Source organism: Solanum tuberosum, unplaced genomic scaffold, assembly GCF_000226075.1.
Source record: "Solanum tuberosum cultivar DM 1-3 516 R44 unplaced genomic scaffold, SolTub_3.0 scf00386, whole genome shotgun sequence".
Classification (NCBI taxonomy): Eukaryota; Viridiplantae; Streptophyta; class Magnoliopsida; order Solanales; family Solanaceae; genus Solanum; species Solanum tuberosum.
The window spans coordinates 264,565-290,687 of record NW_006239320.1 but is presented as its reverse complement, the minus strand read 5'-3'; the positions used below and the strand labels follow the sequence as shown (position 1 = coordinate 290,687).

At 31.5% G+C, this 26,123-nt stretch overlaps 4 protein-coding genes across 5 annotated transcripts; 1 reads left to right on the top strand and 3 right to left on the bottom strand.

The window, feature by feature from the left end:
• Nucleotides 1–2,491: 2,491 nt before the first annotated feature.
• On the bottom strand, nt 2,492–5,528 carry LOC102594182 (transcription factor bHLH30-like). The gene is made up of 2 exons (XM_006362359.2): nt 4,666–5,528; nt 2,492–3,185 (listed from the first exon to the last, which is right to left on the bottom strand). The coding sequence occupies exons 1-2, from the start codon at nt 4,900–4,902 to the stop codon at nt 2,715–2,717; spliced, it is 708 nt and encodes a 235-aa protein (XP_006362421.1). The 5' UTR covers nt 4,903–5,528; the 3' UTR covers nt 2,492–2,714.
• Nucleotides 5,529–7,741: 2,213 nt separating this feature from the next.
• On the bottom strand, nt 7,742–10,114 carry LOC102593865 (senescence-specific cysteine protease SAG39-like). The gene is made up of 3 exons (XM_006362358.2): nt 9,630–10,114; nt 8,537–8,803; nt 7,742–8,382 (listed from the first exon to the last, which is right to left on the bottom strand). The coding sequence occupies exons 1-3, from the start codon at nt 10,078–10,080 to the stop codon at nt 8,057–8,059; spliced, it is 1,044 nt and encodes a 347-aa protein (XP_006362420.1). The 5' UTR covers nt 10,081–10,114; the 3' UTR covers nt 7,742–8,056.
• An 8,054-nt stretch (nt 10,115–18,168) lies between these two features.
• LOC102593090 (probable inactive dual specificity protein phosphatase-like At4g18593) lies at nt 18,169–20,431 on the top strand. The gene is made up of 3 exons (XM_006362355.2): nt 18,169–18,265; nt 19,756–20,032; nt 20,124–20,431. Exons 2-3 carry the CDS (start codon nt 19,774–19,776, stop codon nt 20,276–20,278), a joined length of 414 nt encoding a protein of 137 aa, XP_006362417.1. The 5' UTR covers nt 18,169–18,265; nt 19,756–19,773; the 3' UTR covers nt 20,279–20,431.
• Nucleotides 19,867–21,304, bottom strand: LOC107057889 (uncharacterized). Of its 2 annotated transcripts, none has more exons than XM_015302977.1 (2): nt 20,703–21,304; nt 19,867–20,242 (listed from the first exon to the last, which is right to left on the bottom strand). In XM_015302977.1, the coding sequence occupies exons 1-2, from the start codon at nt 21,103–21,105 to the stop codon at nt 20,226–20,228; spliced, it is 420 nt and encodes a 139-aa protein (XP_015158463.1). In that variant the 5' UTR covers nt 21,106–21,304; the 3' UTR covers nt 19,867–20,225. The 2 variants fall into 2 exon arrangements, 1 of the variants encoding a protein (XP_015158463.1); XR_001471616.1 differs by having other exon boundaries at nt 20,167–20,242; nt 20,645–21,304.
• Between the last annotated feature and the right edge of the window lie 4,819 nt (nt 21,305–26,123).

The following is a 26,123-nucleotide window of genomic DNA, read 5'->3' as shown; positions in this document are numbered from 1 at the left end:
TAGAAATCATAACACTCATAGTACATATAATTTTTATTTTTTTAAACATAACATATATAAGTAATTGTTTTTTTAAAAATGGGGCCCTCAAAATATATGGGGCCCCAAGCGATGGCTTTAGTGGCCTAGAGGTTAAGACGGCCCTGGCCAGTCCATGACTTTGGTCGATATGCGCCTGTATTAATTTAAGTAATTAACAATTTCTAACTCACGTGATGACATACATACTTTTATAATTTTTGTAAAAATGTAAAAAAATAAATGGATGTTGGCTCTTTTGGGACAGTTTGGGAAGTTCGTAAAATACTTCCGAAGCTGTCTTTTTTTTTGTTGGCCGGTGAAAATCACATACACGTATTGTAGCATAGCTATATTGATTCGAGGCAGGGATCTCTTATCCTAGTTGTGTAATTTCACTAATTAATATTTTCTCCGTTTCAATTTATGTGACATGTTTTGAATTTTGAAATTCAAATAAATTTATTTTTTACGATAAATTTTTCATATATCTTTTAAATATTTTGGATCGGACTCTATGTCACTGACAAAAAGTATATTTCTAGTTTGTATGATTGTATCTAATTGGCCCAAGTCCTTCCACAGGGAATAGGTATTTTAATAATGGATTGTAGGGTACAACTTTTTGTAACTTTAGCAATAAGCTACTCCCTCTGTCCTAATTACTTGTCCATTTTTTCTTTTATAGTTGTCCCTAATTACTTGTCCATTTTGACAAATCAAGAAATGACAATTTTTTTTACCTATTATACCCTCAATTAAATGACTAATTACTTTGAAAAATGAAAAACTTTTCATCCACTTCATAATTAATAGAGGTAAAATGGTAAACTCACTATGTCATTAATTGATTTCTTAATAGGTGTGCCAATTCAAAAGTGGACAAGTAATTAGGGACAGATGGAGTATTTAATTAGCAAACAGACCAAAAATACTCTTTGTAGAAGTTGGAATACATTGTAATTATTGATAATCGAGACGTTCTAGGAAGTATTACTCCCTCTGTCCCTAATTACTTGTCCACTTTTGAATTGATGCACATATTAAGAAAACAATTAATGACATAGTGAGTTTACCATTTAATTTACTCCTATTAATTATGAGGTGAATGAAAAGTTGTACATTTTTCAAAGTAATTAGTCATTTAATTGAGGGTATAATAAGTAAAAAAATTTGTCATTTCTTGATTTGTCAAAATGGACAAGTAATTAGGGACAACTATAAAAGGAAAAATGGACAAGTAATTAGGGACAGACGGAGCTGATGGCTAAAGTTAGAAATCTTCTTTTCCTTTATGAAAAAGTCATGAAAACATTTGATCGATTTTGACGTTAAAACTTTTGTTGTATTATGTTGTGTACATATTAGTTCAAAAGTTTCATAATTTATTTTCCTTTTGATTCCTACCTTTAATCATACCCCCTTTTAATTTTCCATTGTTTGTCTCAGCATGACAAAAGGATCTTTGAATATATTTTCAATGGCCCTACTATTCACAACTTAAGTTGTACACATAAATACCCTAAACACTGAGGAGTTATGGGTGTGAGGTGTACGGTATAATTATAATTTCAAGGATAAATTAATGATTCTGCGTTTGATTGGATTAGGCAGTCGTGTGATTATTTATCCCATTATTTATACCTTAGTGATGAGATAAGTTTTCTCATATACCTGGTAGAGTAACTTAACACATGATAACTTATTCCGAAATAACTTGTACTCAATCAAACGACCCTGACATAATTGTAGAACCAACAAAACGTCGAGCTGAGCTTATCAAGATGGCGACTTTAGACCCAAGAACTTTTTTTTGGCGGAACATTACTTCTTCATAGTTTTTTTAACAAGGTCAAAAATTAAATTAAATAGTGATCCTAATTAAAGAGACTTACCGTGAAAATTTCTGTTGAAAAGCACTGAAAGGTATAGAGAGTTCTTTGTTTTTCTGGACTGTACACACCTCTATTTAGAAGGATCATAACATTTTTTATTAGCTAATAGATAATAACTTTTTTTTTTACGTATATATTAATATAAAAAAATTTATATACTTATTGACTACTATTATTTTGGTGGAGGGTTATTTATGTTCGTTTCTGAAATAATTACGGCTCTAAACCCTTGGTCCAACTAGTTTAATAAAATATATTTATATTATACATATAATATACATGCTTATACATAACATATACATTGATATATTTTGTTCATGTTGATAAACTAGGCGGCTGAACAATATATATTTGTAACTTCCCCTCGTTTCAATTTGAGTGAACTTGTTTCAAGCCCAAGAAAGTGAAGAAACCCGAGGACCCATAACTAACAACGTTCCTAAACATAAGAGCTTCATTCAATTCTTTCAACATTTCTTATACTTTTTTGTTATATGGTAATTTGAATGATCTTTATGCATAAAAATTACATTTTCTTAAAGCAATTACACTACACGCATTACTTCATTCATCATTCACAATCACCCTCCATTTAAGAAATGTGCCTTTCTGCATACACAAATTAAAGAGTGTGTACTATAATAGGTAACAAACTATTTACATATAGTCATCAGGCCACTGAGGGGCAGTACAATATAACATGAAATTTCCAATCCAAATCAACCACTATTTGATGATAATGAAAACATCAATATACATACAAGCAGTTGAATGATACTAATAAAATGGCGATAATCGTCATCAGAATAATAAGCTTGAAGATTCGAAGCAAGAAATACGTTGCCTCTTGTTCGGATAGGCTGAATATTCTGGAAATGCAGAAACTTTATCCAGTATACAACTAAACGCCTGTCGAACAGAGGATAAGAAAATTTCCCGAGCCTCAGTATTGGCACGTCCTCCATCGATCAAATTCGTGAAGAGAAACACGTTCTTCACGCGACTTCCTAACGTTGATATTTCTGACTTCACTAAATTCACATGAAGAGAATTGATAGTTTCCTTTAAATCTGATAAAAGATGAGGCCTGTATTCACAACAAATGGATGCCCTGTAAAGACATGTCCCATCTATTGCATTTTCAGCAATTATTTCAACTTTTATTTCATCAGAGTCCAATGGTATGAAGAACCTTTCACTAACATTAGTTGCTGTTTCCTTCAATCGTTTCACTTGACAGACTACTTCAGCTAACAATGCTGCTTTGTCCATCTGAAGTAAAAGTTTTAACCATTAGACGTTAAAGCTCAATCAAAGTAAATCATTGTCATGACATGAAAATGAAAGTCTGTTTCAATTGAGTCTGATGTGTATAATCAACGATGTAACATATTTAATGGACACACTTGCAAAAAAATTCTATAATTCAAGTCAGAAGTGTCTAGTTGAAATATACCGACAAATTTAAGGGTTGTCGATGTATTCCCGCCAAATAGCCCTAGGCTAGTCCTTTCTAGAAAAGTAGGTCATGGTAGATGACATGAAAATGACTATCTTAATAGAAAATAAGTGTTTAAGTCAAATGATTAACGCATAGTTGTTAAGGTCATGTCGTCAGTTTTTGGACCAAAGTGCTAACTGCAATAATATTACTAATTAATTGGTGAACAAAGTCAAAAAAAAAGTGATCAAAGAGCCACAGTCCTAACTACTTTTGCTAATAATATAACTAATTAATTGAACAAGTCAAAACGTGTTAGCATAGATAAAGAGATAGAATTCACCAGCCGACTTTGCACTCTACAGGTTAAGCCTTCATCAAATGAAAATTCAAACCGCCAAAGAGTTTACTTTAGTGATGAACTTATAGTGCAAATTTTATATCTATAATGTTTCCATCAATACAAGTTACTCCAAGAACTAGCAATTCCTAATTATGATCTTTGAGGTTTTACGTTTAAATTTCTGACACTTTTTATTTTTCGAACCCCTGAAAATCCAGGATCTACAATTGATTATGAAAGGACCACATCAAACTAATACATGTTCAATTCTACATAGAAGTATAGCCTCCCTGAATTTCCTTCTATCAGAACAAAGGGGGAATAAACAGAAAGAAGTAAATGAAACAAGAACTGTCAGAGGCACATAATGGAAACAAGTTGGACAGTTAGCCGGTTAATTTATTGATTACTGAAAAAGAGCGGTGGATACATAATTTTCACTCTACAGTATATACATAAAAAAAAATTAACTTTATATCTATGAAGTAAAAAAAAACCCTTCCGCCCCTCTAAGTTCCACCCTGACTAGGAAAGCATTGTCAACTTGGATCTAGTGACCGGTGAATCACAGATCAAAAGGCGAGATTTAGAGAAATTCTTCATTAATCTAGCAGCCAAAAACAGACTCAGCCTTCAAGATTTATGCACTCAAAATGAAAATTCATTTCTTATTTTTCTTTATCTGTGAGAGTTAGGGAATACAACCAGGTTTGTTTCAATCCAAACTTAGGTAAAAACTTGTGCAAGTAAGTGACACAAAACTGACCTAACAACAATAATTCAAGTTCCAAATTGCAATAGTACTGACATTTCTACATCTGTTATCAGATTCAATACCAATATAGATCATAACATGGAACAGCATAATTAATAGTATACAATTGATGCACCAGACATGTAATCTAAAAATTCAATTATGTACTATCATTCTTTAATCATCATTATCAACAGAAATGGAGAGAACTTACTTTATCAGAAGATGGCACAAGATTCCTGAGTGTGGACAAATGAGCATTGATCCTCTGCCTTCTTCGCCTCTCTGCCTCGCTATGGCTCTTCAATGCAGCAATTGTTTTCCCCTCTGATTTTCCAATTTTTTTCTCCACTCTTCCACTAGCCTTCACTAATTCACTTTTCTCACTATCCAACACCAAACTTTGAACAACCCCTTTTGCCTCATTCTCACAAAACTCACCTAAGTTCATTCTAACAAATTAATGCACACCAATACAATAGTCTTTTTTTTTTGTATATTATTGTATATGGATGGTATATGTAACAATACTTCACATTTCAAACAAGATTCAACAAACCATAAGTTACTAAAACTAAGATTTTTAGTCACTGGGATTCAAAAACAAATTTGATAGTACCATCTAAGGGTCAGCTCCCGGAGGGCGAGTTGTCGGAGCAAACCAAAAAGAGATCATTCGAGGGACAATCTTGAAAATTGAGAAAATCTTGGCAGCAGATTGAGTGTTAATTGTGATAGTTGAGAACATAACTGCCATAGAAGATGTAAACTAAAAAGATTAAAAAAAATAAAATGTGAACTTTAAACAAATTATGGGGAAAACAAAAATTAGCAAGAAAACATCCACATTTTCTTTCTAATGGTCAGCATCTCGATGAATACGAAGTTGACCCTGTTGAGCAAATCGATGTAAACAAATCGAAACCCCAGAAATAAACAAACAAAGATTTTGTGTGTTGTTGAAAAGGACAAAATGGACACAAGACTTTTTGATCTTCTTGGTTTTGAAGATGCAAAAAAATTGTTATGGCTTATGGTGTCTAGGGTAGGAGTTGATATAAATAGAGAATTGAAAATTTGCCAATTCAAGCAAAAATGATTAAAGAAATATGTATTTTTGTTGTGTGAATAAAAAGACTATGTATACTTGAATTATAAAATGAATACAAGTGCGTATGTGGAGAAATTCAAATAAGTTGAACAAACCATGAAATATATAAAATATTGGATAAAGGTATAAATGTTACATATTCATGATTTTAAAATGCTGCCCTTGTCATTTTACCTTTAAAATAATTTTTTTTTTCTATTTGTGTTTGTTATCTGTTTTGAGGCATGATTGATTCAATTCACGTCGGGAAGTTTTCAATGGGTTAAATCACTCTCTATCAAAGATGACTATACATACTCAGGGTTCAAACCTAAAACATTTAATTAAGAATGAATGAGTATTTACCGCGTTCCTACAATCTTTGATAATATCTTTATTAAAGATAGTACGTATATAAAAAAACAAAAACAAAAGAAGCAAACTTATGCAGTGTTTCTATGTAATGATGAAAGGTTATAACGTCCATTGATTGATTCTAATATAACCCCGGCCTATGGTCCAAAAAGGGTGTTATAGTATTGTTTTTGAGAATCAAAATAGTGTGGTTCTTTAAATATTTTAAATGTATACTTCGTCACTTTTATAAAAGAAAAGGGCATATAATAGAAATTGTGAAAAGATCAATTATTATATGTACTCAATTTTGCGTTAGAAGTTTGACAAATTGTCAAGTGCTGAGCCTAAGTGACAAGCAAATTAGAATGTAATAACATGAGAGGAAAGATCAAAATTGAAATCTACAAGCTTCAGCTTTATAACGAGTCAGAGACGAATTCAAAATTAGATGCATCCATTCATAGTCTCTTTCACACTCTCAAGTCTGAGACATCATCTCCAAATGATCCGTCTATAAGTTCACCTATAAGTCATTAGAGTTATTAACAAAAAATATGTTTATTAAGGTTTAGCTATATTTCAATTTTAATTAATAGAATAAAACTTGATTAGCGCGCTAGCAATCGCCGGTCACCAAAGTCCAAAAGTAGTTGAAAATTGCAATTATAGAGGTTGAATATTGCAATGCATTTAATAATTCCCTTTCTCAAGTGGTTAATATTTAAAATTATTCTGAATAGGTCTGAAACCGAAAACCACAAGAAACATCAGCCATCATAAAAGTTTTAATACAAACATTATTAATATATTTATACTTTATTTGAGGCTGAGAACCTTTTATCTCTCAACATATGTATCTTTAAATTATTATTTTTTAGTTAAAAAAACCTAAATAAAAAAAGTCAAAACTTAAAAAATCTCTTATTGTAGACCAATAGAAAGTCAAATTTGAAATATTCTTGTTTTAGAATCTCAAACTCCATTGATTGATTTATTCTTAAAAAATTAATAGCAAGTTAACATCCATAAAATAAAACTAATATAATAAATAATTAAACTTGAAGTCAATATTAGGTGGTTAAAATAATTGTACTGATCAAATTAGCTGCTGAAGATTGGCTGGTGTAACCGTTTTCTGAAAGAGAAATATTGGTAGACTTATACTTTTCAGTTAGGTTTTAAAAGGTGTTCATATTCTAGTCATCCATGACGTGGCATTTGATGCTTATAAAGTAACAATAAAGAAAAAAAAGTTTAGACTAAACCAAATCAGAAATAATTAAAGTTAGTTCACTCAATTTATTAATAAGAAAATAATTAATTTCTGATTATATAAGTGAACACATATTCAAACCAAAATAAAAATGTTAAGTGAATACTTATTTCTGATCGGAGGAAATAACTAATTATCATGATGGAACAGAGTTGATAGTTAGCAATATTATTTAGATAGACTAGTTAATTATCAGAGTTCGAGCTATTTAATTGCATTGAAGCTCCGACTAAATTCAAATCAAGCAATTCATGTTTTTTGGTGATGCTTCAACATGATTTTTTTCACATCCAGAACTCGAACCCGAGACATTTGGTTAAAAGTGAAACATTCTTATCACATTGGTAGATTGTGTTACGTTTAATTAACTAAGAAATTGCTTGTGAGATTTGCGCTTAATAATAGATCAATCAATATTTACTAGTCATAAGAATCCAAAACGACACGTAGTACTCTTATTGGGACATTATTAATTTCATATAAGAACGCACGTCATATATTATTGTTGCAAGGGAAAGCCGGTGATAAGTCAAATCAAATTTAAACAATATAACCATTATATATTAGTATTTCACATGATGCACATACAATACAATTAAATAGAAGGTGGCACCTTTTTAGTGCTATAATAACGTAACTATGGACAGTTCAATAAAAGTCTACTTCAAACCCACGACGTATTCACATATGTTTTTTGGAAAATCTGAGTAGCTCAGTTGATTGGCTACGCGAATTTGTACTTGTTATTGAGAATTCAATTCACCACCTAATAATCCCTCCCCCTTTTCCCCTTCCCCAGCACAAACCTTAGTTTTTTCAAAAAAAAGTATTCACATATGTTTATGGTTGAAAAATATTTAAAAAGCTAAGGATATTTAATTTCCTTTAGGCAGTGGGATAAGAAGCCTTCATGGCAAGTCCACAAAGGCCTTTTTTATCATCAATATCCCTTTTCATGTGTGCATATCCATTTTCACCCCATTTACTGCCCCATGAATTCTTTATAATCCAATATTTTGCACCATCACTTGCAGCACCATATCCCACTGCTGTAACAGCATGGTTAAGCCAAGTGCTGCATGATCCACTAAATACACCACTTGAATAAAACTGGAAATCGAAGCTACTCCCATCGATGGCCACCGACACGGGTTGATTAGCCACAGCTTGCAAAAGGGCCTTCTCGTTGTTGGCCGGCACATCTTCATATCCTGTAGTAATTAGGGAAGTGTGTTAAATGAGCGAGTTGAATTATATTTAGACAGGTTAATTAAAACATATTAAGTTAATAAATAGGTTAGGTCATAATTAACTCGTTCAGTGTTTGCTTGGTCAAAGATTTTTTAATTTTTGGGCTAAATGTACCTGTAATCTTTGCTACTGAAACAGCTGATTTTTTCTTGTTGCAGACACCATCTGCTGCCTCGTATGGATAATTTGCTTCTGTAGTGAGGCCCTTATTTTTTATGATGAATTGAAAGGCAGTATCCAAGAGTCCTCCGGTGCAACCTACGTCCTCGCCTTCGACATCACAATCTACAAGCTCTTGCTCTGATAAAGGGATTAATTTTCCTGTTGTTACTTGGTGTACGCCTTCCATAGCTGCTACTGCAGAAAATGCCCAACAGGACCCTGTATGTTTCCATACCACCAAAAAAGAATATTAATGAAGGAAAAAGTGTGTTTTGGAAATTTCCTTAAATTATGAGACACTACTCACAAAGAAATGGAAATTTGTCCCCTGTTTTTTTTTGACACTCTGAAGTTTACAGTTCCTCATGATATTATATTAATTGATGTATAGTCTTTAATAAATTTGGAAAATAATTTGATATGACTAGTTCATGTTAAAGAATAAAACTGGAAAAATAAACTTGTCTTTCTTTTGATATACTAAAGTAGACAAGTTACAAGTACAAGGAGAGGCGGTGCTAGTAAGGATCTAGGGGTTCATTTGAGCAGTGGCGTAGCCACCCTTGTTCGTCGGAATATTATACCGTATATACAAGTAAAATGATAAATAAAGTAGCTAAATAACATATTTTGGACACCCTTGACACAACTATATCATGTAGCCTAGTGGTTTTCGGCGCCTTGAAAGAGTAAAGACACACAAATTTAAAGTGTTTGTGTGTTCGAATCTCAATAGTAGCAAAAAAAAATTTCACTTTTTAAGAAGAGTAGGTCACTTTAGCACTTGGACACCCTTCATGAAAATCCTGGCTCCGCCACTGCATTTGAGCCTCTTTAATTCGATAGAAAATTATACTGTTTATACATGATTAAAATTATTTTTATGTGTATATAGTGACTTCTCTATATATTTACTTCTTCATATTTTAAATATCTTAATGAATATCCTAACTTTGCCACTAAGTATAAGTAAATATTTATTTTAATATAATTAAAATAGTGAACAAGTAAAAAGAACAGAACTAGGGGGAAAATCTTGACTAACCACATTCCATTTGGTCCTTGATAGGGGTAACAGCTCCTTTCTTTCTCCAATCCATAGTTGGCGGTACGTCTGTTATATTAGCGTACCTAAAATGTGTTTTTGGCTTTGAGGAGGACATAAATGAACTCTTGTAACCTGTATGCACCACACGAAACTCTTCATTCGTGAGATCAGCAAATTTATTAACGCCAAGTTTGTACCCTTTATCTTCTCCTGCATTAAAAGTTTCTATACGTTTCACGTTTTCTTTGAATATCTTAAAACGCATTTCTTTCTCTTTCAAATCGTTGTAAATTTTGTCATGATGGGCAATCCATTGCTCATGCCTAACTCGCATGGTTGTCTCATAGTTGATTGGACGTGATGAAACTAATTGAGAGCTCCAAAGTCCAAAAACTAGGAAGAGAAAAGCTAAGCAAATGTATTTGCTAGGATTTGTAAATATGGCCATTATGGAACAACTAGTTATTTTATTATGAATAAGGAAAATGAATTATTTTTTTCTTGGATGAATGTTAAAGCATGCTTGGCCAAAGGTATTTATAGGCAAGAAATTCCTACAAGTTGAATCTCCTGTTGTTGTTGCATAGATAAAGTCATACTCCTTCTGTCTCAATTTATGTGACACATTTCGAATTTCGAGATTCAAACAAGTCTATCTTTGACCGTAATTTTTTCATATATCTTTTAATTATTTTGAATTATCAATTATTGAGACTTATAGTACTTTTTATGTAGTTTACAAATATATAAAAATTTCATTTTAAAAAAATTGAAGATTCCATGAGCAAATTCTCGATCAAACTTAAACTGTTTGACTCTCGAAAAGCGAAGTGTGTCACATAAATTGAGACAGAGAGAGTACTAATTTAGATTTCTTGCACAATTTTCTAATTCATTAGGTGTTTGACCAAACTTTTTAGAGAGAATAAGTGTTTTGGGGAAGTAGTAAAAAATATTTTTTAGAAACTAAAAAAAAATAGTCTTCAAAAATAGGATTTTTGAAAATTAAAGTATTTTTGAGAAAATACACTTAGAAACACTTTTTATAAGTTCGGTCAAATATTAATTGATGCTCAAAAGTAAATTTTAAATTGATTAGTCAAACACAGATTACTTCTCACTAAAAAAAATTCAATGAAAAAATTGTTTTCAAATAAGCTAATTTTAGAAGTTTGGCCAAACAAATTAATTACTAGACACTTTTAGATGGAACTAGATCAGTTATCGTGCTTAGCATGCAAATTGTTGCATACTACCTCGATGGCTGAATTTTTTTATTTTCTCTTAATATAAATTTGTTAAGAAATCTCTATTAGTATCTTCTTGTTGCGGTACTAAAACAGCTCAAAAAGACTTAAATGTGTGTCACTCATATCATTCAAGTATTTATCAACTATACATGTGTTTTCGTGTGTGCATCTTCAAACATAGTAAAGGTAATAAATTGACCCATAGAAAGTCCCCGCATCATTATTTTGCCATCTCCAAACTTATCTCATGAAACATCGACTTGGAATTACTAGTTGTTGGTCTAAAATGACTTAAAAATACTCCTAACATGATATTACGTCTTCTTCAATAAAAGGCCGCATATACTAAGGGGTCGTTTGATGTGAGGGCTAAAAATAAATAGTGATGTAATAAGAAAATAGTAATAGAATAAAAGTTTTGTATCTTGTTTGGTTGTCATGTTTGGGTTAACTTATCCCACCATTTTATATCATAGTGATGGTATAAGTTATCCCATATGCATGGTGAGATAAGTTATCCCAGGATAGCTAACCCCAGAATAACTAATCCTGGGATAACTTGTTCCCAACCAAACGACCAGAGGCGTATCCAACGGGGGTCACCGGGTTCACGTGAATCCATGCTCCCCTCCCGAGATCATATATCACAGTGTTATATTTTTAAAAAATTATTCAAATATAGATGTGTGAACCCATACTCGGAGTATCATCTAATGCAATGATGACTAGGTGCACCTCTCTACGTGAGGTTAGAAATTTGAATTTTATATTTATCTTAGTTTATTTTTCTTTCTAAAATTAGATAACACCTCTCTAAGTGGTTATTGGTATATATATCTATATATATATATATATATATATATATAAAACCTATAATATTAAAATTTGAACATTTTTTAGTAATAAGAACCTAAATGTCAAACCGATCAAATTTATATCTTAAATCAATATTTTTGTAATAGTACATCCATTATCTCGAAATCCTGAATTAGCCTCTGCAAACGACCCCTTGTATTCATCACTTTATAGGTAACTTCTTTCTCGCTTTTCTCTGTGACTTGTACAAATAATACTTCTTTCTTTCGGTAGTCACATTCTCTATTTCCATCACATGACTCCTATTGGTAATTCAAAATTTTGAATTTTGGTTATTAGGAAATAACAATAAGAATATGGAAAATCATCATGATTTCTGTTCAAGTGGATCGATCTTATCCAGTACTCCCTCCCTCCATTTTTATTTGTTATGTTGTGCTTTTTAAAATTTAATTTGACTAATTTTCAAAATTAAATTAGATTACGTTAATTTGATATTTTAAACAAAAAAAATTAGATATTCAAAAATTATACGAAAAGTACTATATATTGTAATTTTTTGCATATCAATATGATAAAAAAAATACATCATAAAATGTTAGTCAAAGTCTTTATAATTTGATTCTAATTAAAAAGGAAACTATGACAATTAAAAGTGGACGGAGGAAGTAATGTACTGTTTATGGTATACATGGACTATAGTAAACGGAACCATCACCATATGCAACTCATTATGGAAGAGTTTTGACTTAAATGATTGATACACATGCCTAGCTAAAGGCTAAACAAGTAGTAGTACTTATAATATTGTGTATCACATTTCATGCATATATATGTAGCTTGGAAAATGTTGACTAGGTAGGGATGTTTGACACGGAAATCTAACTTCATGATCAGAATAATTTTAGCAATTAGTTACTGAATTAAGTAATAGTTACTTTCAGTCTCCATTTAATAGCTATGAAACTGAAAAAAATGATCTCATTATTTAGCCACTATCATTTTAAACAAGAAAAGAACTTGAAGCGGATGAAATGGATTGGGGATGGATTAAACGGGTGGTTTTCTAAAAGAATCTAGTATTTAAAATTTGGAGCGAGTCATTTTATTTTGAGTTTGCTACGCGTCTCTCTTTCAAATTAAGGGTAAATTTGTATCAATATATAATGAGAGGAATATATTTGAGCTAAAAGTATAACGGGAGGGTAATATTTGAAACTAAAATACAATCAGGAATATATTTAAACTAATTCGGGTAATAAAAGGATATATTTAGCCCTATTTCGATTCGTTGTTTTAAATGGGACGGTTCAAATAAGCTATAGGATGCAATTGCAACAAACAAAAAATATATTGGGCCAAAAGGTTAACCGATAGATGATATTTAGAACTAGACCAATAGATCAAAGACATATTTGGTCCTTTTCCATAAAAATCATAATGAACCTGCCCCTTTACTTCCTGGCTTATAACTCTAAAAATTGAAGTCTTCGTATTCAAGGAGGATTTTCTTACGTTACAATTTCTTTCACATGAGGATCTCTTGGTTGTGCTTTGAGTGATATTGTGAACTGAATATATCCATGAACACAAATCATGACAAAATATAAAACATTTCATTCTTCTTTTTCTGGTATAAAATAGTTCTAATAACAAGAATCTCTGGGTCAGCAAAACTGAATAATTAACTTTACGAAAAAATCCAAATAAAAAAAACACTCTTTATCATGGAATCCGTGTAATGGTGATACTCTTTAAAAGTAAAAGGAATCTATTTCATAGAAGCAAAACATATACTATCAACACGTACGAAAAGAGTAGACCCCAAAAAATTGGAAGTAAAAGGAATCTATATATATTTTTATGCATGAAAGAAAATTTGGGTCACGTTAATTTGTGGGATCGCTTGATTTGTTATACATTTTGTATGTGTCTACTAAGTGTGAAGCATAATCTCTTACTCTATTGTGCTATTAGCCACAAGTTAACAGAAAAAATGATAATGATATTCAGTGATTTGAACGGAATCTATTAAATTTTATTTGTTTTTACAATCAAGTTTTGAATTTCATGATCATAAAAAGCATGTATAGTATATTTAAAATATGTTTTGAATTTCGTAGATATATCAATTATTAAGGTGAACTAAATATTGAATAAAGAACTTGCAAAGTATAGAAATTTAATATTTTTTTTAAAAATGGATTAAAAAAGAAAAGCCACACAGTTTAATTTTTAAATTAAAAGGACGGAATATTAATTTAAAAAATAAATAAGAGAATTTTCTTTTGAATACTAAATAAGATAAGAAAGAATAATGTTTTGTTCAGGAGACATGATGACGTACTCTCTAGTCTAATGTCATTAGAAAATGGCGGCCATTTCGTTTTCATATGATGCATAATAAAGGCAAGACTAATCACTAATCTAATTAATTTGTACTTATAATGACTTTCATTTCTTGTACCAATTAATAATTGTAAATAGATGGTTATAAATGCTTCAAATGTTATTTCATCACCTGTCAATTAGCCTCTAAGGACTTTCTTAATTAGAAGCAATTGATAAGCAAAAACATGCATCCTTGTCAGTGACTTTAAACAGAATTGATAAACTTGAATTGGATTTGAATTTATATATTGATAATGCAAAGATTAGTTGCAGTATCAGTGTTTTAACCTTTTGATGATAAGTTATTTACTGTTCTAATTTCTATTAACAAGCCAGAATTATGTTCATCGTTTGAATTTATTTGTAACATAATTAAATTTATAAATAAACAGATTGAGTAAATATTTTTTTATAGTTAATTAATGTGTAAAATTTACGGGCCATGAGGATGAACAGTTGAACACTACGTCAATACTCCCTCCCAGTGGCGGATCCAGGATTTAGACTCCGTGGGTGCCAAATAGACTTATCAATTAAATTAATTTTATATTTGATTTAATTATTCGTCTTTTCGATATAAATTAATTTTAGTTCTCTAATTTTTCTTAAAAGAACGTGTGCAGCAATTTCCTTTTTCTTAAAAAAATGTCTTTCTCAAAAAAATAGGTACAAATGGGATTCGAACACGCAATACTTGTCCATATTTCCTTTTTTGGTTGTCCCTATTTAGTTGTCCATTTTGACAAATCAAGAAAGGACAACAAATTTTTTCCTATTATACCCTTATTTACACTTCTTGAAAATTGTAAAAGTGTATGTTGTTTCCCTCCAATTTATTTCACTTGAATTCAAAAAAGTGGTTGTAATTTTGAAGTGAAAAGTTGTCATAAGGGTAAAATTGTAACTTCACTGTGCTAATCATTATTGCCTTAATCTGTGTGCCATTTCTAAAGTGGACAACTAAAAAGGGATGGAGGGAGTATTTATCTACCTTTTGTTTTAATGTACTACTTTTTTTTAAGGGTGAGAATACTTTTCTCCCTCTTATTTTGTGTAAAGCATCAAAATTGTACGATTTAACCAAGTGCGTCATATATATATATATATATATATATATATATATATATATATATATATATAGGGAAAAGGGTCAAAATTATCCCTCAATTTTGTTTTATTGGTTGACTTTACCCCTGCCGTTAAAAACAAGTTATTTTTATCCCTACCGTCAATAAACTTAACAAATATACCCCTGCTTGGATGGAAAGCCCCAAATCAATTAAAATTATCCGATTTTACTTAAATTACCCAATTTTAACCCGACCGACCCACTTAATAATATACCCGAAATTTCAACCTAAAATTTCAACCATTTACCAGAAATCATCTTTGCCGCGTTCGCCATAAACCCTGTTTTCCATTCCCTTTGATCAACTGATACTGCTCCAGTAACAACCATGAGTGGGATTAAATAACCAAAACAAGTTAAGATTACTGATGAAAAAAGTGCTTTAGGAAAAGTTTTTTTCGGGTTTTCAACTTCACCAACCAAAGTACTCACATTATCCCAAAAATTCAAATTTCAAAACAATGAATTGAAGAACATATTCCAATACTTCTTCACCCCTTTTTGCCCTAAACTGATCCACTATGGAGCTGAATCTTTGGAATCGCAATCAACGACATTATAATGAAAGGTGCAAGTGATACAATCCCAAGAACAACAACAACATAACCCACAATAGCTAATCCAGTATAATTCAAAAACGATAACAATAACGTAGATATCGAAATAGCCAGGGGCGGACCTACATATAGCATTGTGGGTGCTCGAGCACCCATTGACCTCGACTAAGTTTACATAAGTATGCAGGAATATTAAGAAAACTGATATATAATACTAGTGAGCACCCACAACATTAAGTTTGCTATGGCGCGTTGGTTGATAGCTGGGTGCTGAAGGATCTTGATTTCGGCAGACGACGGATCGATTCCCGTCTGTGTAACCCTTTTTTCCTATTTTTCTTCTTCTACGTTCTCATCGGTGATTAGTTTGTCCAGTTCTAATTTCTCCTCGTTAGTTTCTCTTGAGCTTTTGTATTGTTTTTTTTTTTTTACTATTTTCCTTTATCTAATTTAATTTTAGATAAATAAAAGGGAAAATGTAAAATTATTAATTTATTGTAGCAAAAATATAAAATAGAAAGAAGCTTTTAAAAGATTTCAATAAATTACCACTCATGAAGGTTTGAACAGTTCTAAATTATGAGTATTATTTTTAAATAAAAGAAGCAAAATATACCTATGAGTGAACTTTCTTGTCCATGAGTTATATCACAAAAGAGACACACCTAACCTTTACTAAGGTCCTATTACCCCCAAACTTATTTTTTAATTAATTTTCTACCCCTTTTGGGCCTACGTAGCATTATTCTTGAAAAAATTGTCAACACGAGTTGGGCCCACAAGATAGTGTCACGTAGACCGAAAAGGGGTAGAAAATTATACATAAAATAAGGTTCGGGGGGGGGGGGCTGTAATAGGACCTTAGTGAAGGTTAGGTGTGTCTTAGGAATTTCAGACATAGGCTGAGGGGGTACTTGTGCATTTTCCCTTATTTTTAAATAAAAGAAGCAAAATATACCTATGAGTGAACTTTCTTGTCCATGAGTTATATCACAAATGAATTTTATAATAATATTAGCGTAAATTTATAGTGTATTTAATTTTCCATACATAGCATTTAATATTCACAAGTGTTAGCAGTGACATTGTTAATCATATCCACTCCAAAATATACAAGTCGATGGGTACATTAGTTATTTGTGACTAGTTTTCTTTCCTAACGGTGATACTAATCGTAATGATTTCATTATCCTTTTTTTTTACTTATAGAAAAACACTATTGCAACCAAATAGTTCTACACATATACAGTTACATGCTATGTAATTAGTAATAACTTTATGTCAAAATAACAAAAGCTAAGCACCCACTGTCGCAAAATTTTGGATCCGCCACTGAAAATAGCCATATATCTTGGTAACCCAGAACTAAAAATTGGGAAAAGCTTCTCCATATAACTAATACACAAAATAGGAAAAAATGCAATGTTGATAACACCTCTCCGAGATCTCCTTCACCACCATCGCCGAAACCACCACCTCTCCAACTCTCTACCACGTCCAAGTCAGCAGCCCTATCAAGAGTCAATTTCTTGCTTTCTAAGACCAAATCCCTTTTGTGTTTCCCAAAAAAAGTTAACTCGAGGAACAAGTGAATGAAACCTCGTACAAACTCCACAACAATCTTGTTGAAAATCAAGAGAAGAACTGGATAAGATTAATGGTTGAAGTGGTCAACAGGTTTTGGGTAGATTTGACCTCAGATCTAACTTTGAAAATCGGGTATATTATTAAGTGGGTCAGGTCGGGTTAAAAGTGAGTAATTTAAATAAAATCGGATAATTTAATTGATTTGGGGCTTTCCATCCAAGGAGGGGTATATTTGTTAAGTTTATTGACGGTAGGGGTAAAAATAACTTGCTTTTAACAGCAGAGGTAAAGTCAACCAATAAAACAAAGTTAAGGGGTAATTTTGACCCTTTCCCATATATATATATATATTAACAACCTATTTTTACAAAAAAAATAAATTAGTTCTATTGCTCCATTTTTAGACTAAAAATTCACCCTTGCGAGTGAAGAATGATAACATAAATTGCTCTCAGTTTAATATATTATCAATATTTTTGATATTTCGTTCTTGAGAAAGAAGAATATTTGAGAGAAATGTATACATTAACGTGCCTTAACTTCATTCATGCATGTGATCTCTTAATTTTAAATAAAATTTATAGTTTCAGGCACAAATATTTTCAATTTTAATTCCTCGTGTCTAAAGTTATAATTTTAGGCTATGATATAAATAGGAACCCCAAATTGGCTATTTTGTGAACTTCACCAATTGGGGAACTAGGATGGCAGGATTGGACATGTACTTATAAGCCCAAACTCGTTACAAATTGGAGGCCCTAAACCCAATTGATTTCGGATTTGGCTAAACCCAAACTTTCAAATACTGCTTTACTCCTCTTTCATGCCTACACACTCGTTCTTTTTCCGACGAAATCCTCGCACTTCTCTTTCTTCTGGAAAAAAATAAAATAAATCATCAATGTAAGTTGTTTATCTCTTTTCCGTCTGATCTCATGCAAATGTTCCGAATCACTTTTCTATGAATGGAGAAAAGTTTGTTGGTATAATAATTGTAGTGCCCTATTGTAATCTGTTTCTCTGTAAAGTTTTGTTATCTAGCTATGCACATGATTCAATATAATTGTGATTAATAGATAATTTTATATACTTTAGTTAATGAGAAGGGATTGAATAGCACATTGTGATATCCAATTTTGATCTGTTTTTGAGAATCCTGCCTAGGTCATGCAACATCGGTTCTTTTGCTCTATTGGAATAGTGCTCTAGTGTTTATTTTTTCTCTCAATGTGAGACTTGTATATCAGTGTAAAGATGAGTCTAAGATTTAGAGAACATATAGTTTTAGAGAAAAGGTATGAATTGTTGAGTACTGGAATGGAAAAACTTCGAAGAGTGTGGAACATAAATAGAAGATTCATATAATTGTTTCTAACTACTTGAGACCTTTAAGGCTGCAACACGGATATTCATTTGCAATCCTAAGTTCGTAGAGTTGTTTGCCAGCATGATTTTAATCTCAAAGTTTCTAATGTTACAAGAAACTAATTGTTCTAGTTTTCATTGAGGAATTGGATCTTGTTATGATGCTATTTTTATTTTTATGTCATTCTCATTTATTTTTCAAAATTTGTCCAACCCTACTTTTATTGTGTTGAATTATTCCCTTGTTTATTTAGGAAATTATAATTCCTATTAGTTTAGGTGACCATTTGTCCTAATAGATTTGGAAAAGGAAATATTGTCCTTGTAGGATTGGAAAAACCTTTTCTTTATAGGTCTGGGACTACCTTTTCCTTATAGGTCTGGGACTACTTGGGATCTATATATAGGATATGTAGTTGGGGATTCTAAAGCATTGTAAAACTTGTTCTCTTTCTTTCATAGTGGAAAACTCTCTTTCTACATTTGCCGGAGGAGTAAGCCCAGCCGAACCTCATTAAATCCTTGTGTTATTCTTTTTCTCTATTTTCTTTGTTTGTGATTGTGTGCTTCCACGATATTTCCTCAACATATTGCATTCACCTTTACCATATTAATTTGAGGGTAGGGCTTTCGGTTATATCTTCATGTTATATGTACATACCTGTAATTGCTTTATGTCATTTGAGGTTGCTGACCAGTAACAACTTCTGTGCTGAAAAGTGATTTGTGAAATGTTAGATAATGGGTTGAAGTGAGCATCAACCATATAGAATTATTCAAGACATCAATATGTTGAACTATATCTTTCATGGTCTTTAAAGATTTTTGGTTATTAACTTGTTATACATGCATTTTCATTGGTTTCATAAAATGGGCTACATGTCTTATCACACTTCATGAGTCGATGTAGTAAATCATGGTTATTCATACACATACATATTTTTAGATAGTTTCTCCTTGTGATGAATATGCATGGTAGCTCTGCAATATTCTTCTCTTACACTGTGATTTCCATTGGTTGTAAACAGATTAACTGACCTAGTACCATGGAAGCAGCTAATAACTCTGATGTTAGTATTGATAGTTCTCAAAAAGCCTCTGATGTTAGTATTGATCCAAAACCTCAAGTTATATACCGCTGCAAGAAATGTCGAAGGATAGTTGCATCAGAAGAGCAAGTTGTTCCACATGAACCTGGTGAAGGCCAAAAATGTTTCAAGTGGAAAAAGAGAAGCGACAATCCCTACAACGAGCCACCTCAATGCACCTCTATTTTTGTTGAGCCCATGAAGTGGATGCAAGTTGGTTAGTCTCATTCCAAACTGTTCTTTTATTCCTATACAAAATTGCCTTCTATCCTTTCAAATTACTAATGTCACTCATTCTCATCTAACAGTGGAAGATGGTTGTGTCCAAGATAAGCTTCAGTGCCTGGGTTGCAAAGCTCGGCTTGGTTACTTCAATTGGGCAGGCATGCAGTGCAACTGTGGAGCATGGATTAACCCTGCATTTCAGCTGCACAAGAGTCGACTAGATGAGTGTCATCTTTAAATGTTTTCTATTTATTAGTTATGTAAATCAGTTAAGAACTAACAGTCGTCCTACCTGCGACTTTTTTTTATTGGTGGAGTATTTGATGTAAAGTTGATCACAAGCAATTATAGTTTTAATGGAGTTGCTAACAATATCGTTCGTCTCTTTAAATATGTTGTTCTGTCAAATGTGCTTACTGCTCTTTATGATTTGGTGAAGAGAGTTCAGGAAGAAGAATCATGCATTAACTTCAATAATACATAATGTTTATCTCAAAGAACAGGACATTGCTATCAGAAAACGAAACATACTATTTTTTATGCCAAACAAAAACTGCAATGCTCCAACACAAATAATAATGAACTGGTCAATTTTTGTTATTACCAATTGGATACAAGTGTAAGTTCTAAGGATGATCAGAAAATATGCATCCGTTACTGACCAGCAGCAAAAGCTTCAGCTGGAAAAGTTTTGGTGATGCCAGCCAGACTCTTGATTTGAACATTTCCAGTAAGAGGATGATCCACAGTGATCTCATAAGCTGGAAGCCATAACATCAACTCCCTACCCTTCACTCCCTTGAGGTTCTTGATTCTCCTCTTTTCGACGTATCCACTCATTTCTGTATCATAACTTACCAGTTTGCCGATCATCTTGAACTTGTGCTCAAAATTTTTTTCTTGCTTGACCCATATGTAGCCTGTGTTCTTCACAAACCCCACTTCGATCACATCAGCAAGATGGAGTAGCCCCAATGGGAGTTCGAATTCCTCCATTAGGGAAACTGCCATTTTCAAACCTTCCTCATGCCCCTTGTTGATAATTGCTCCCTCCTTCTCTGCCATAGCTGCTACCTTTGAATTCTCACAACAATCGCTTCTTCTTGATCACTATTTTTGCTGAGCGAAACTGAATTTACTGTGGAAAAATCAATGAAAGCTATGATGGTTGTTCACCATATCAGATATGATTCTAAATATCTGGCAGAATATATATATATATATATATATATATTATTACTATGCAAGTCTGCAACATATGCAGCTCAAGTCATGCTTGCAATTATCTAAATATCTGGCAGGATATATATATTTTTTATTACTATGCAAGTCTACAACCAGTGGCGTACGACAGAAATTTTTTTAAGCGGTGTCATCATTGGATAAGAATGACTCAAAAAAAAAATCAATGAAGCTTTTGGTTTAGGCCTCCAAAAATTTGAGGGTCCATTAATAGTAAACTTTATGAAATATAATTTTCTTAAAATTATAAATTTTTTATTAAATTATAAAAATTATAAAAAATTACCTACTCTTTAAATTAGATAATATTTCAAAATTTTAAATTAAACCACTCGCATCTTCATATTATTAAATAAAATTTAATACTAACATTATTCAACCGATTGTATTGCAAATAAATACGATTAACATCTTTTAATAAATTAACATCAATCGGCAATGAACTTAAATCAATTCCTTTACTTTATTGATATTTTTTTTGACTAATTGTCTTGTTCTTCCAAATCGGTTGAAGCTTGAGTTGTTAAGATTGACTTTGAACGTTTATGATATTTTTAGAATAATACCGCTGCATTAAATTTAGACTCTCCATTAAATTTAGACTAATATGATGTGATCTGCACAATTAGTAATTGAGGATCAATTAATAGACGATTGCGAACAATTGTAATCAATTTAATGAATTGTAAATTGTTTCACTATAACAAGCCAACAGAAAAAAATAAAATTATTATTATGAACAAATAAAATTCAACCACGTAATAGTTTAAAGTAGAATAGCAAAAAATACTTGCATGATGCGAAGAGATTTGAGATGCCAAATAACGATGATTGATGAACAAGAACGGAAAGAAAATTGAAAAAACTCACAAGTCACAAATATACAAATATAAGGATTTAAGGAGTCAATACTATTTTTATGTACTATAATTCTAATGGATAAAAGACTCACAAATTTTGAGTTTTATTTTAATTTATTTTTTCTAAAAAGAGTAAGTTAGATATGAATGAATTAAAGTGGTAAAAATACAAATAAAACGTGTAAAAAACACCTAGAATAAAAGTAGACTGTTGGGAATCAAACCTGGAACGTGAGGAATCAAATGTGGCGCTTCTGCCACTTGAGCTAATAGTATTCTGATATAAGGGGTGTCCTTTTTAATTGTCTTAACCTTTAAGGTTTTTTATTTTTATTTTTAAATATAGGTATATTTCGTAAAAAATTTCGACGAAGCCGTGTCCCGTGACACATCTTACCTATGCCTAAATCCGCGCCTGTCTGCAACACATGCAGCTCAAGTCATGCTTGCAATTAAAGGTCTCTGTTGACCGAGTTGGTTTGGGTTTCTCAAATTTCAAACTAAACTATTTGCGTCAAAATTTTAAATTTATAAATCTAAACCAAATTAATAAAACTCGGATTTTTTCAGGTTTTTCAACTTCGGGTTTTTCCGGGTTGGTTCAGATTTTTTAAATATCAAACCAAACCATTTGTGTCAAATTTTTAAATCAAACAAACTAATAAATCTCGAATTTTTGGATTTTTTCGGTATAGTATTCATACAAACATGTAATTAACTTGTGCTCCAAATATTTCTTAAGTCCAATCAAAATACAACCATCTAAGGTGTTTTTTAATAAAATAACACAAATATGAGATGAGTGATAACACTAAAATATTCAATAAAAAATAATAATGAAATCGTATAAAATTAATATTGCAAATTGATGAGTCATAATGAAAATGATCATTCTTTTGAAAGTACTAAATCATGCTAAAATAAGTCTAATAAGTATTAATTACATGATTAAACATTAAAGAAAAATTAAAATTAGATTATGTATTTTAAATGTCTAAACCAATGTAAAACTAAAGAACAATTATTCAACATTATTGTCATTATTAGTTTTTGAATTAATTTATTTTGTTAGCATTGGTATTCATTTGATTTTGAATTGAGCTTTATTAGAATTAATAATATCTATGTACTATAACCTTTATTGGACCATTTAAAATTCTAAGTTTCAAAAAAACTTGAAAAAAATATGTTAAAAGATAAAAATTATGAAAACGTATAAGCAATATTTAGAAATTATATCAAAATAAATACTTTTATATATAAAATAAATTTTAAAAATTATATATATAATGTCAGGTTGGTTAAAACCAAACCAACATAAGTATAGTCGATTTTTTTTTCCAATACAAAATCAAGTCAAACCAAACCATTAGTCAGATCTTTTTTTGGTTTGACTCGATTTGTGATTTGATTCGATTTTTGGTTTGATTTTGTACACCCATACTTTGTAAGTAAATATTCTCTCGTTTTTCAAATTATAAATCAGAAAATAGAAATACTTTTTCAACTTCTGATTCTTGATTTATCAATAGTTATCAGTTTTCACTTGCTGCTTTTAAGTTTTATCAAATGCAATTTGTCAGCCCTTTTCTTGGTTCATGCCAGGATGATGACAATTTTGTTGCATCCAAGGCAATGGTTTCTTTTGAATCGACTTATTTTAGGTGCTTTTAACTTATTTTGTAGTGTTTGGATGAGACAAAAAAAAGTGCTTTAAACACTTATTTTTGTTGGGGAAATATGGATATTATAACAACAATAATATAATATTTATTTATAAGTTAATACAAACGATGCTTGAGTCGTGCTAGGCACTGTCCTAAGAAACTATTTCAACTATATGAAATGTTTCCTCAAGATTAAACAAGCCTTCTCTATAAGAGGAACAGGAACAACAAAATATAATTACTACAAAAACCAGCAAACCTGAAAGATAAACTGTGAATTGCTTCGTTGTCCTCTTGTCATTCTGAAGCCTTCGACTCCTATTTATAGCAGCAACAACAAAGGTGAGGCTTTGGATACAGTTGTGAGTAGCATGTGACAATCATGTCACTTCATATGAAGAGCCATATACCATCACATGGACTTGCCAACTGCCAAGTCAATATTATCCTTGGCCACAAAGTAACATATTGACCAATAATAAAAAATAAAAAAAACTTTTAAAAATACAAAATATTTTCAACAATTTTTAAATCAAAATAAGCTAAAAACCATAAATTAAAAACTGAAGTATATATACATCAAAATAAGGTATAAGTATTATAGCATACTTACATAATTGATCAATATTCTTGGAATTTGTATCAAGTTTAGAGAAGAGTCCTTATCATCTTTTGAAGCCCTTCAAATTTTGTATGGTATATATACATACCAAGCCATCCTTCCCGTTTGTACTTTATTTACTCTCAGCAAGCAACATTCTAACTTGTCTTAAATAATCACCAACATGTTGATAACCAAGGATACTACCAACTTGAAGTTGAAAACTATCATTTAAGATACTATCAAGATTTTAAGCAATGCTAATTATATATCATATATCCCATTGTTTGAGAGAAACAAATAATGTGGCTTATCACTTCGCTAAATTAGCTGCTACTAGTGGAGATGGAACCTTCTACCTCTCATACCAACAATTACCAAGGGAGGTTAAAAGTTTAATACTACTGGATAAACAACAATTTCCCTCGATGAGAATGAAGTAGATAAGAAAAGTGTAATTTTTTGTCGGTTAATATTTTACATGCTTAGTATGAAAGGAACTTGTATAGGCTAATTCTTTCATCATAATTTTTTGTGCTACTTGCTTCTCGTGTTCCTTCAACAAGTAGAGGTTAAGTCCATGTCCCCCCTCTAACTAATTGTAACTTTTTGTTATGAATAGCCATGATCAAGCCTAACCTCCCACACCTTAGGTCCACAACCCAGATGATGGCTTATTAAAAAAAAAGGGGACTATTGTTTTAAAAATCGGTATCATGATAATGGCCATCTAAGGTTGGTTGTATTATCAAGACTAGAATGAATTTATTTGTTATTACAAACTATATAGTAGCATTACCAACATGACACTGAAGACGCTCATTCGTGATATAAGTCAATTCAATAGTGGAACTTCCGTGAATATTACTCACTGTTTGCGAGAGGCAAATCAAGTAGCCAACTTTAATTTCTTGCTAAATTGGCATCCTCTAGTGGAAACAAAACCTTTTACTCCTCTCATCGTCAACTTCCCAGAGAGGTTAAAGGCTCAATTCAATTGGATATATGACAATATCCGTCCATACGAAGAAGATATGAGAAAAACAACTTTTTGTTAGCTAAAAAACTTTTGGTTTATAGGAAAAGATATTGCATAGGCTAATCCTTTCTTTATTTCTTCGGAATTTTTTTGTGTAGTTTGTTTCTTGTTGGAGGTTTGGTCCATGTCCCCCTCTAACTTTGTACCTTTTTGGATGAATAGAATGGTCGGGGTCAAGCCTAACCCCCCACACTAAGGGCTCACAACCCTGGTGATGGCTTAAAAAAAGAGTAATTGAATAGATGTGTGGACTCTAGCGCATTTAACTGTACATTGTCACGATTTGATCTTTATTTTTTTTATCTTTTATATGAGTTGATTTTTTATTGTTTTTTTGTCTTAAGCAATTGAACTTATGTCTAGCTAGCCGAACATAAATTCTTTAAGGACACGAGACATATTTTGTGAAATATTATAATATGAAATATACTTATGTCCCACAAAAAAGTTTTTGGTCCTGACGGACAAAACACAAAATAGGAAAGAAATTAAAGTACAAATGACCCACTCTAGCTAGCTATCAAAGCCGCACCGCACCGCAACTTCAGTGTGCTTTCTATCGTGACCCAATTCTCCTACTTATTATTTTCTTGAAACTTTTGTGGCCCCCATAGCACAAGGTTTGTCTCCAAAAATTAACAACCTATGCTCAAATAAAAATGTGAAAAGACAAG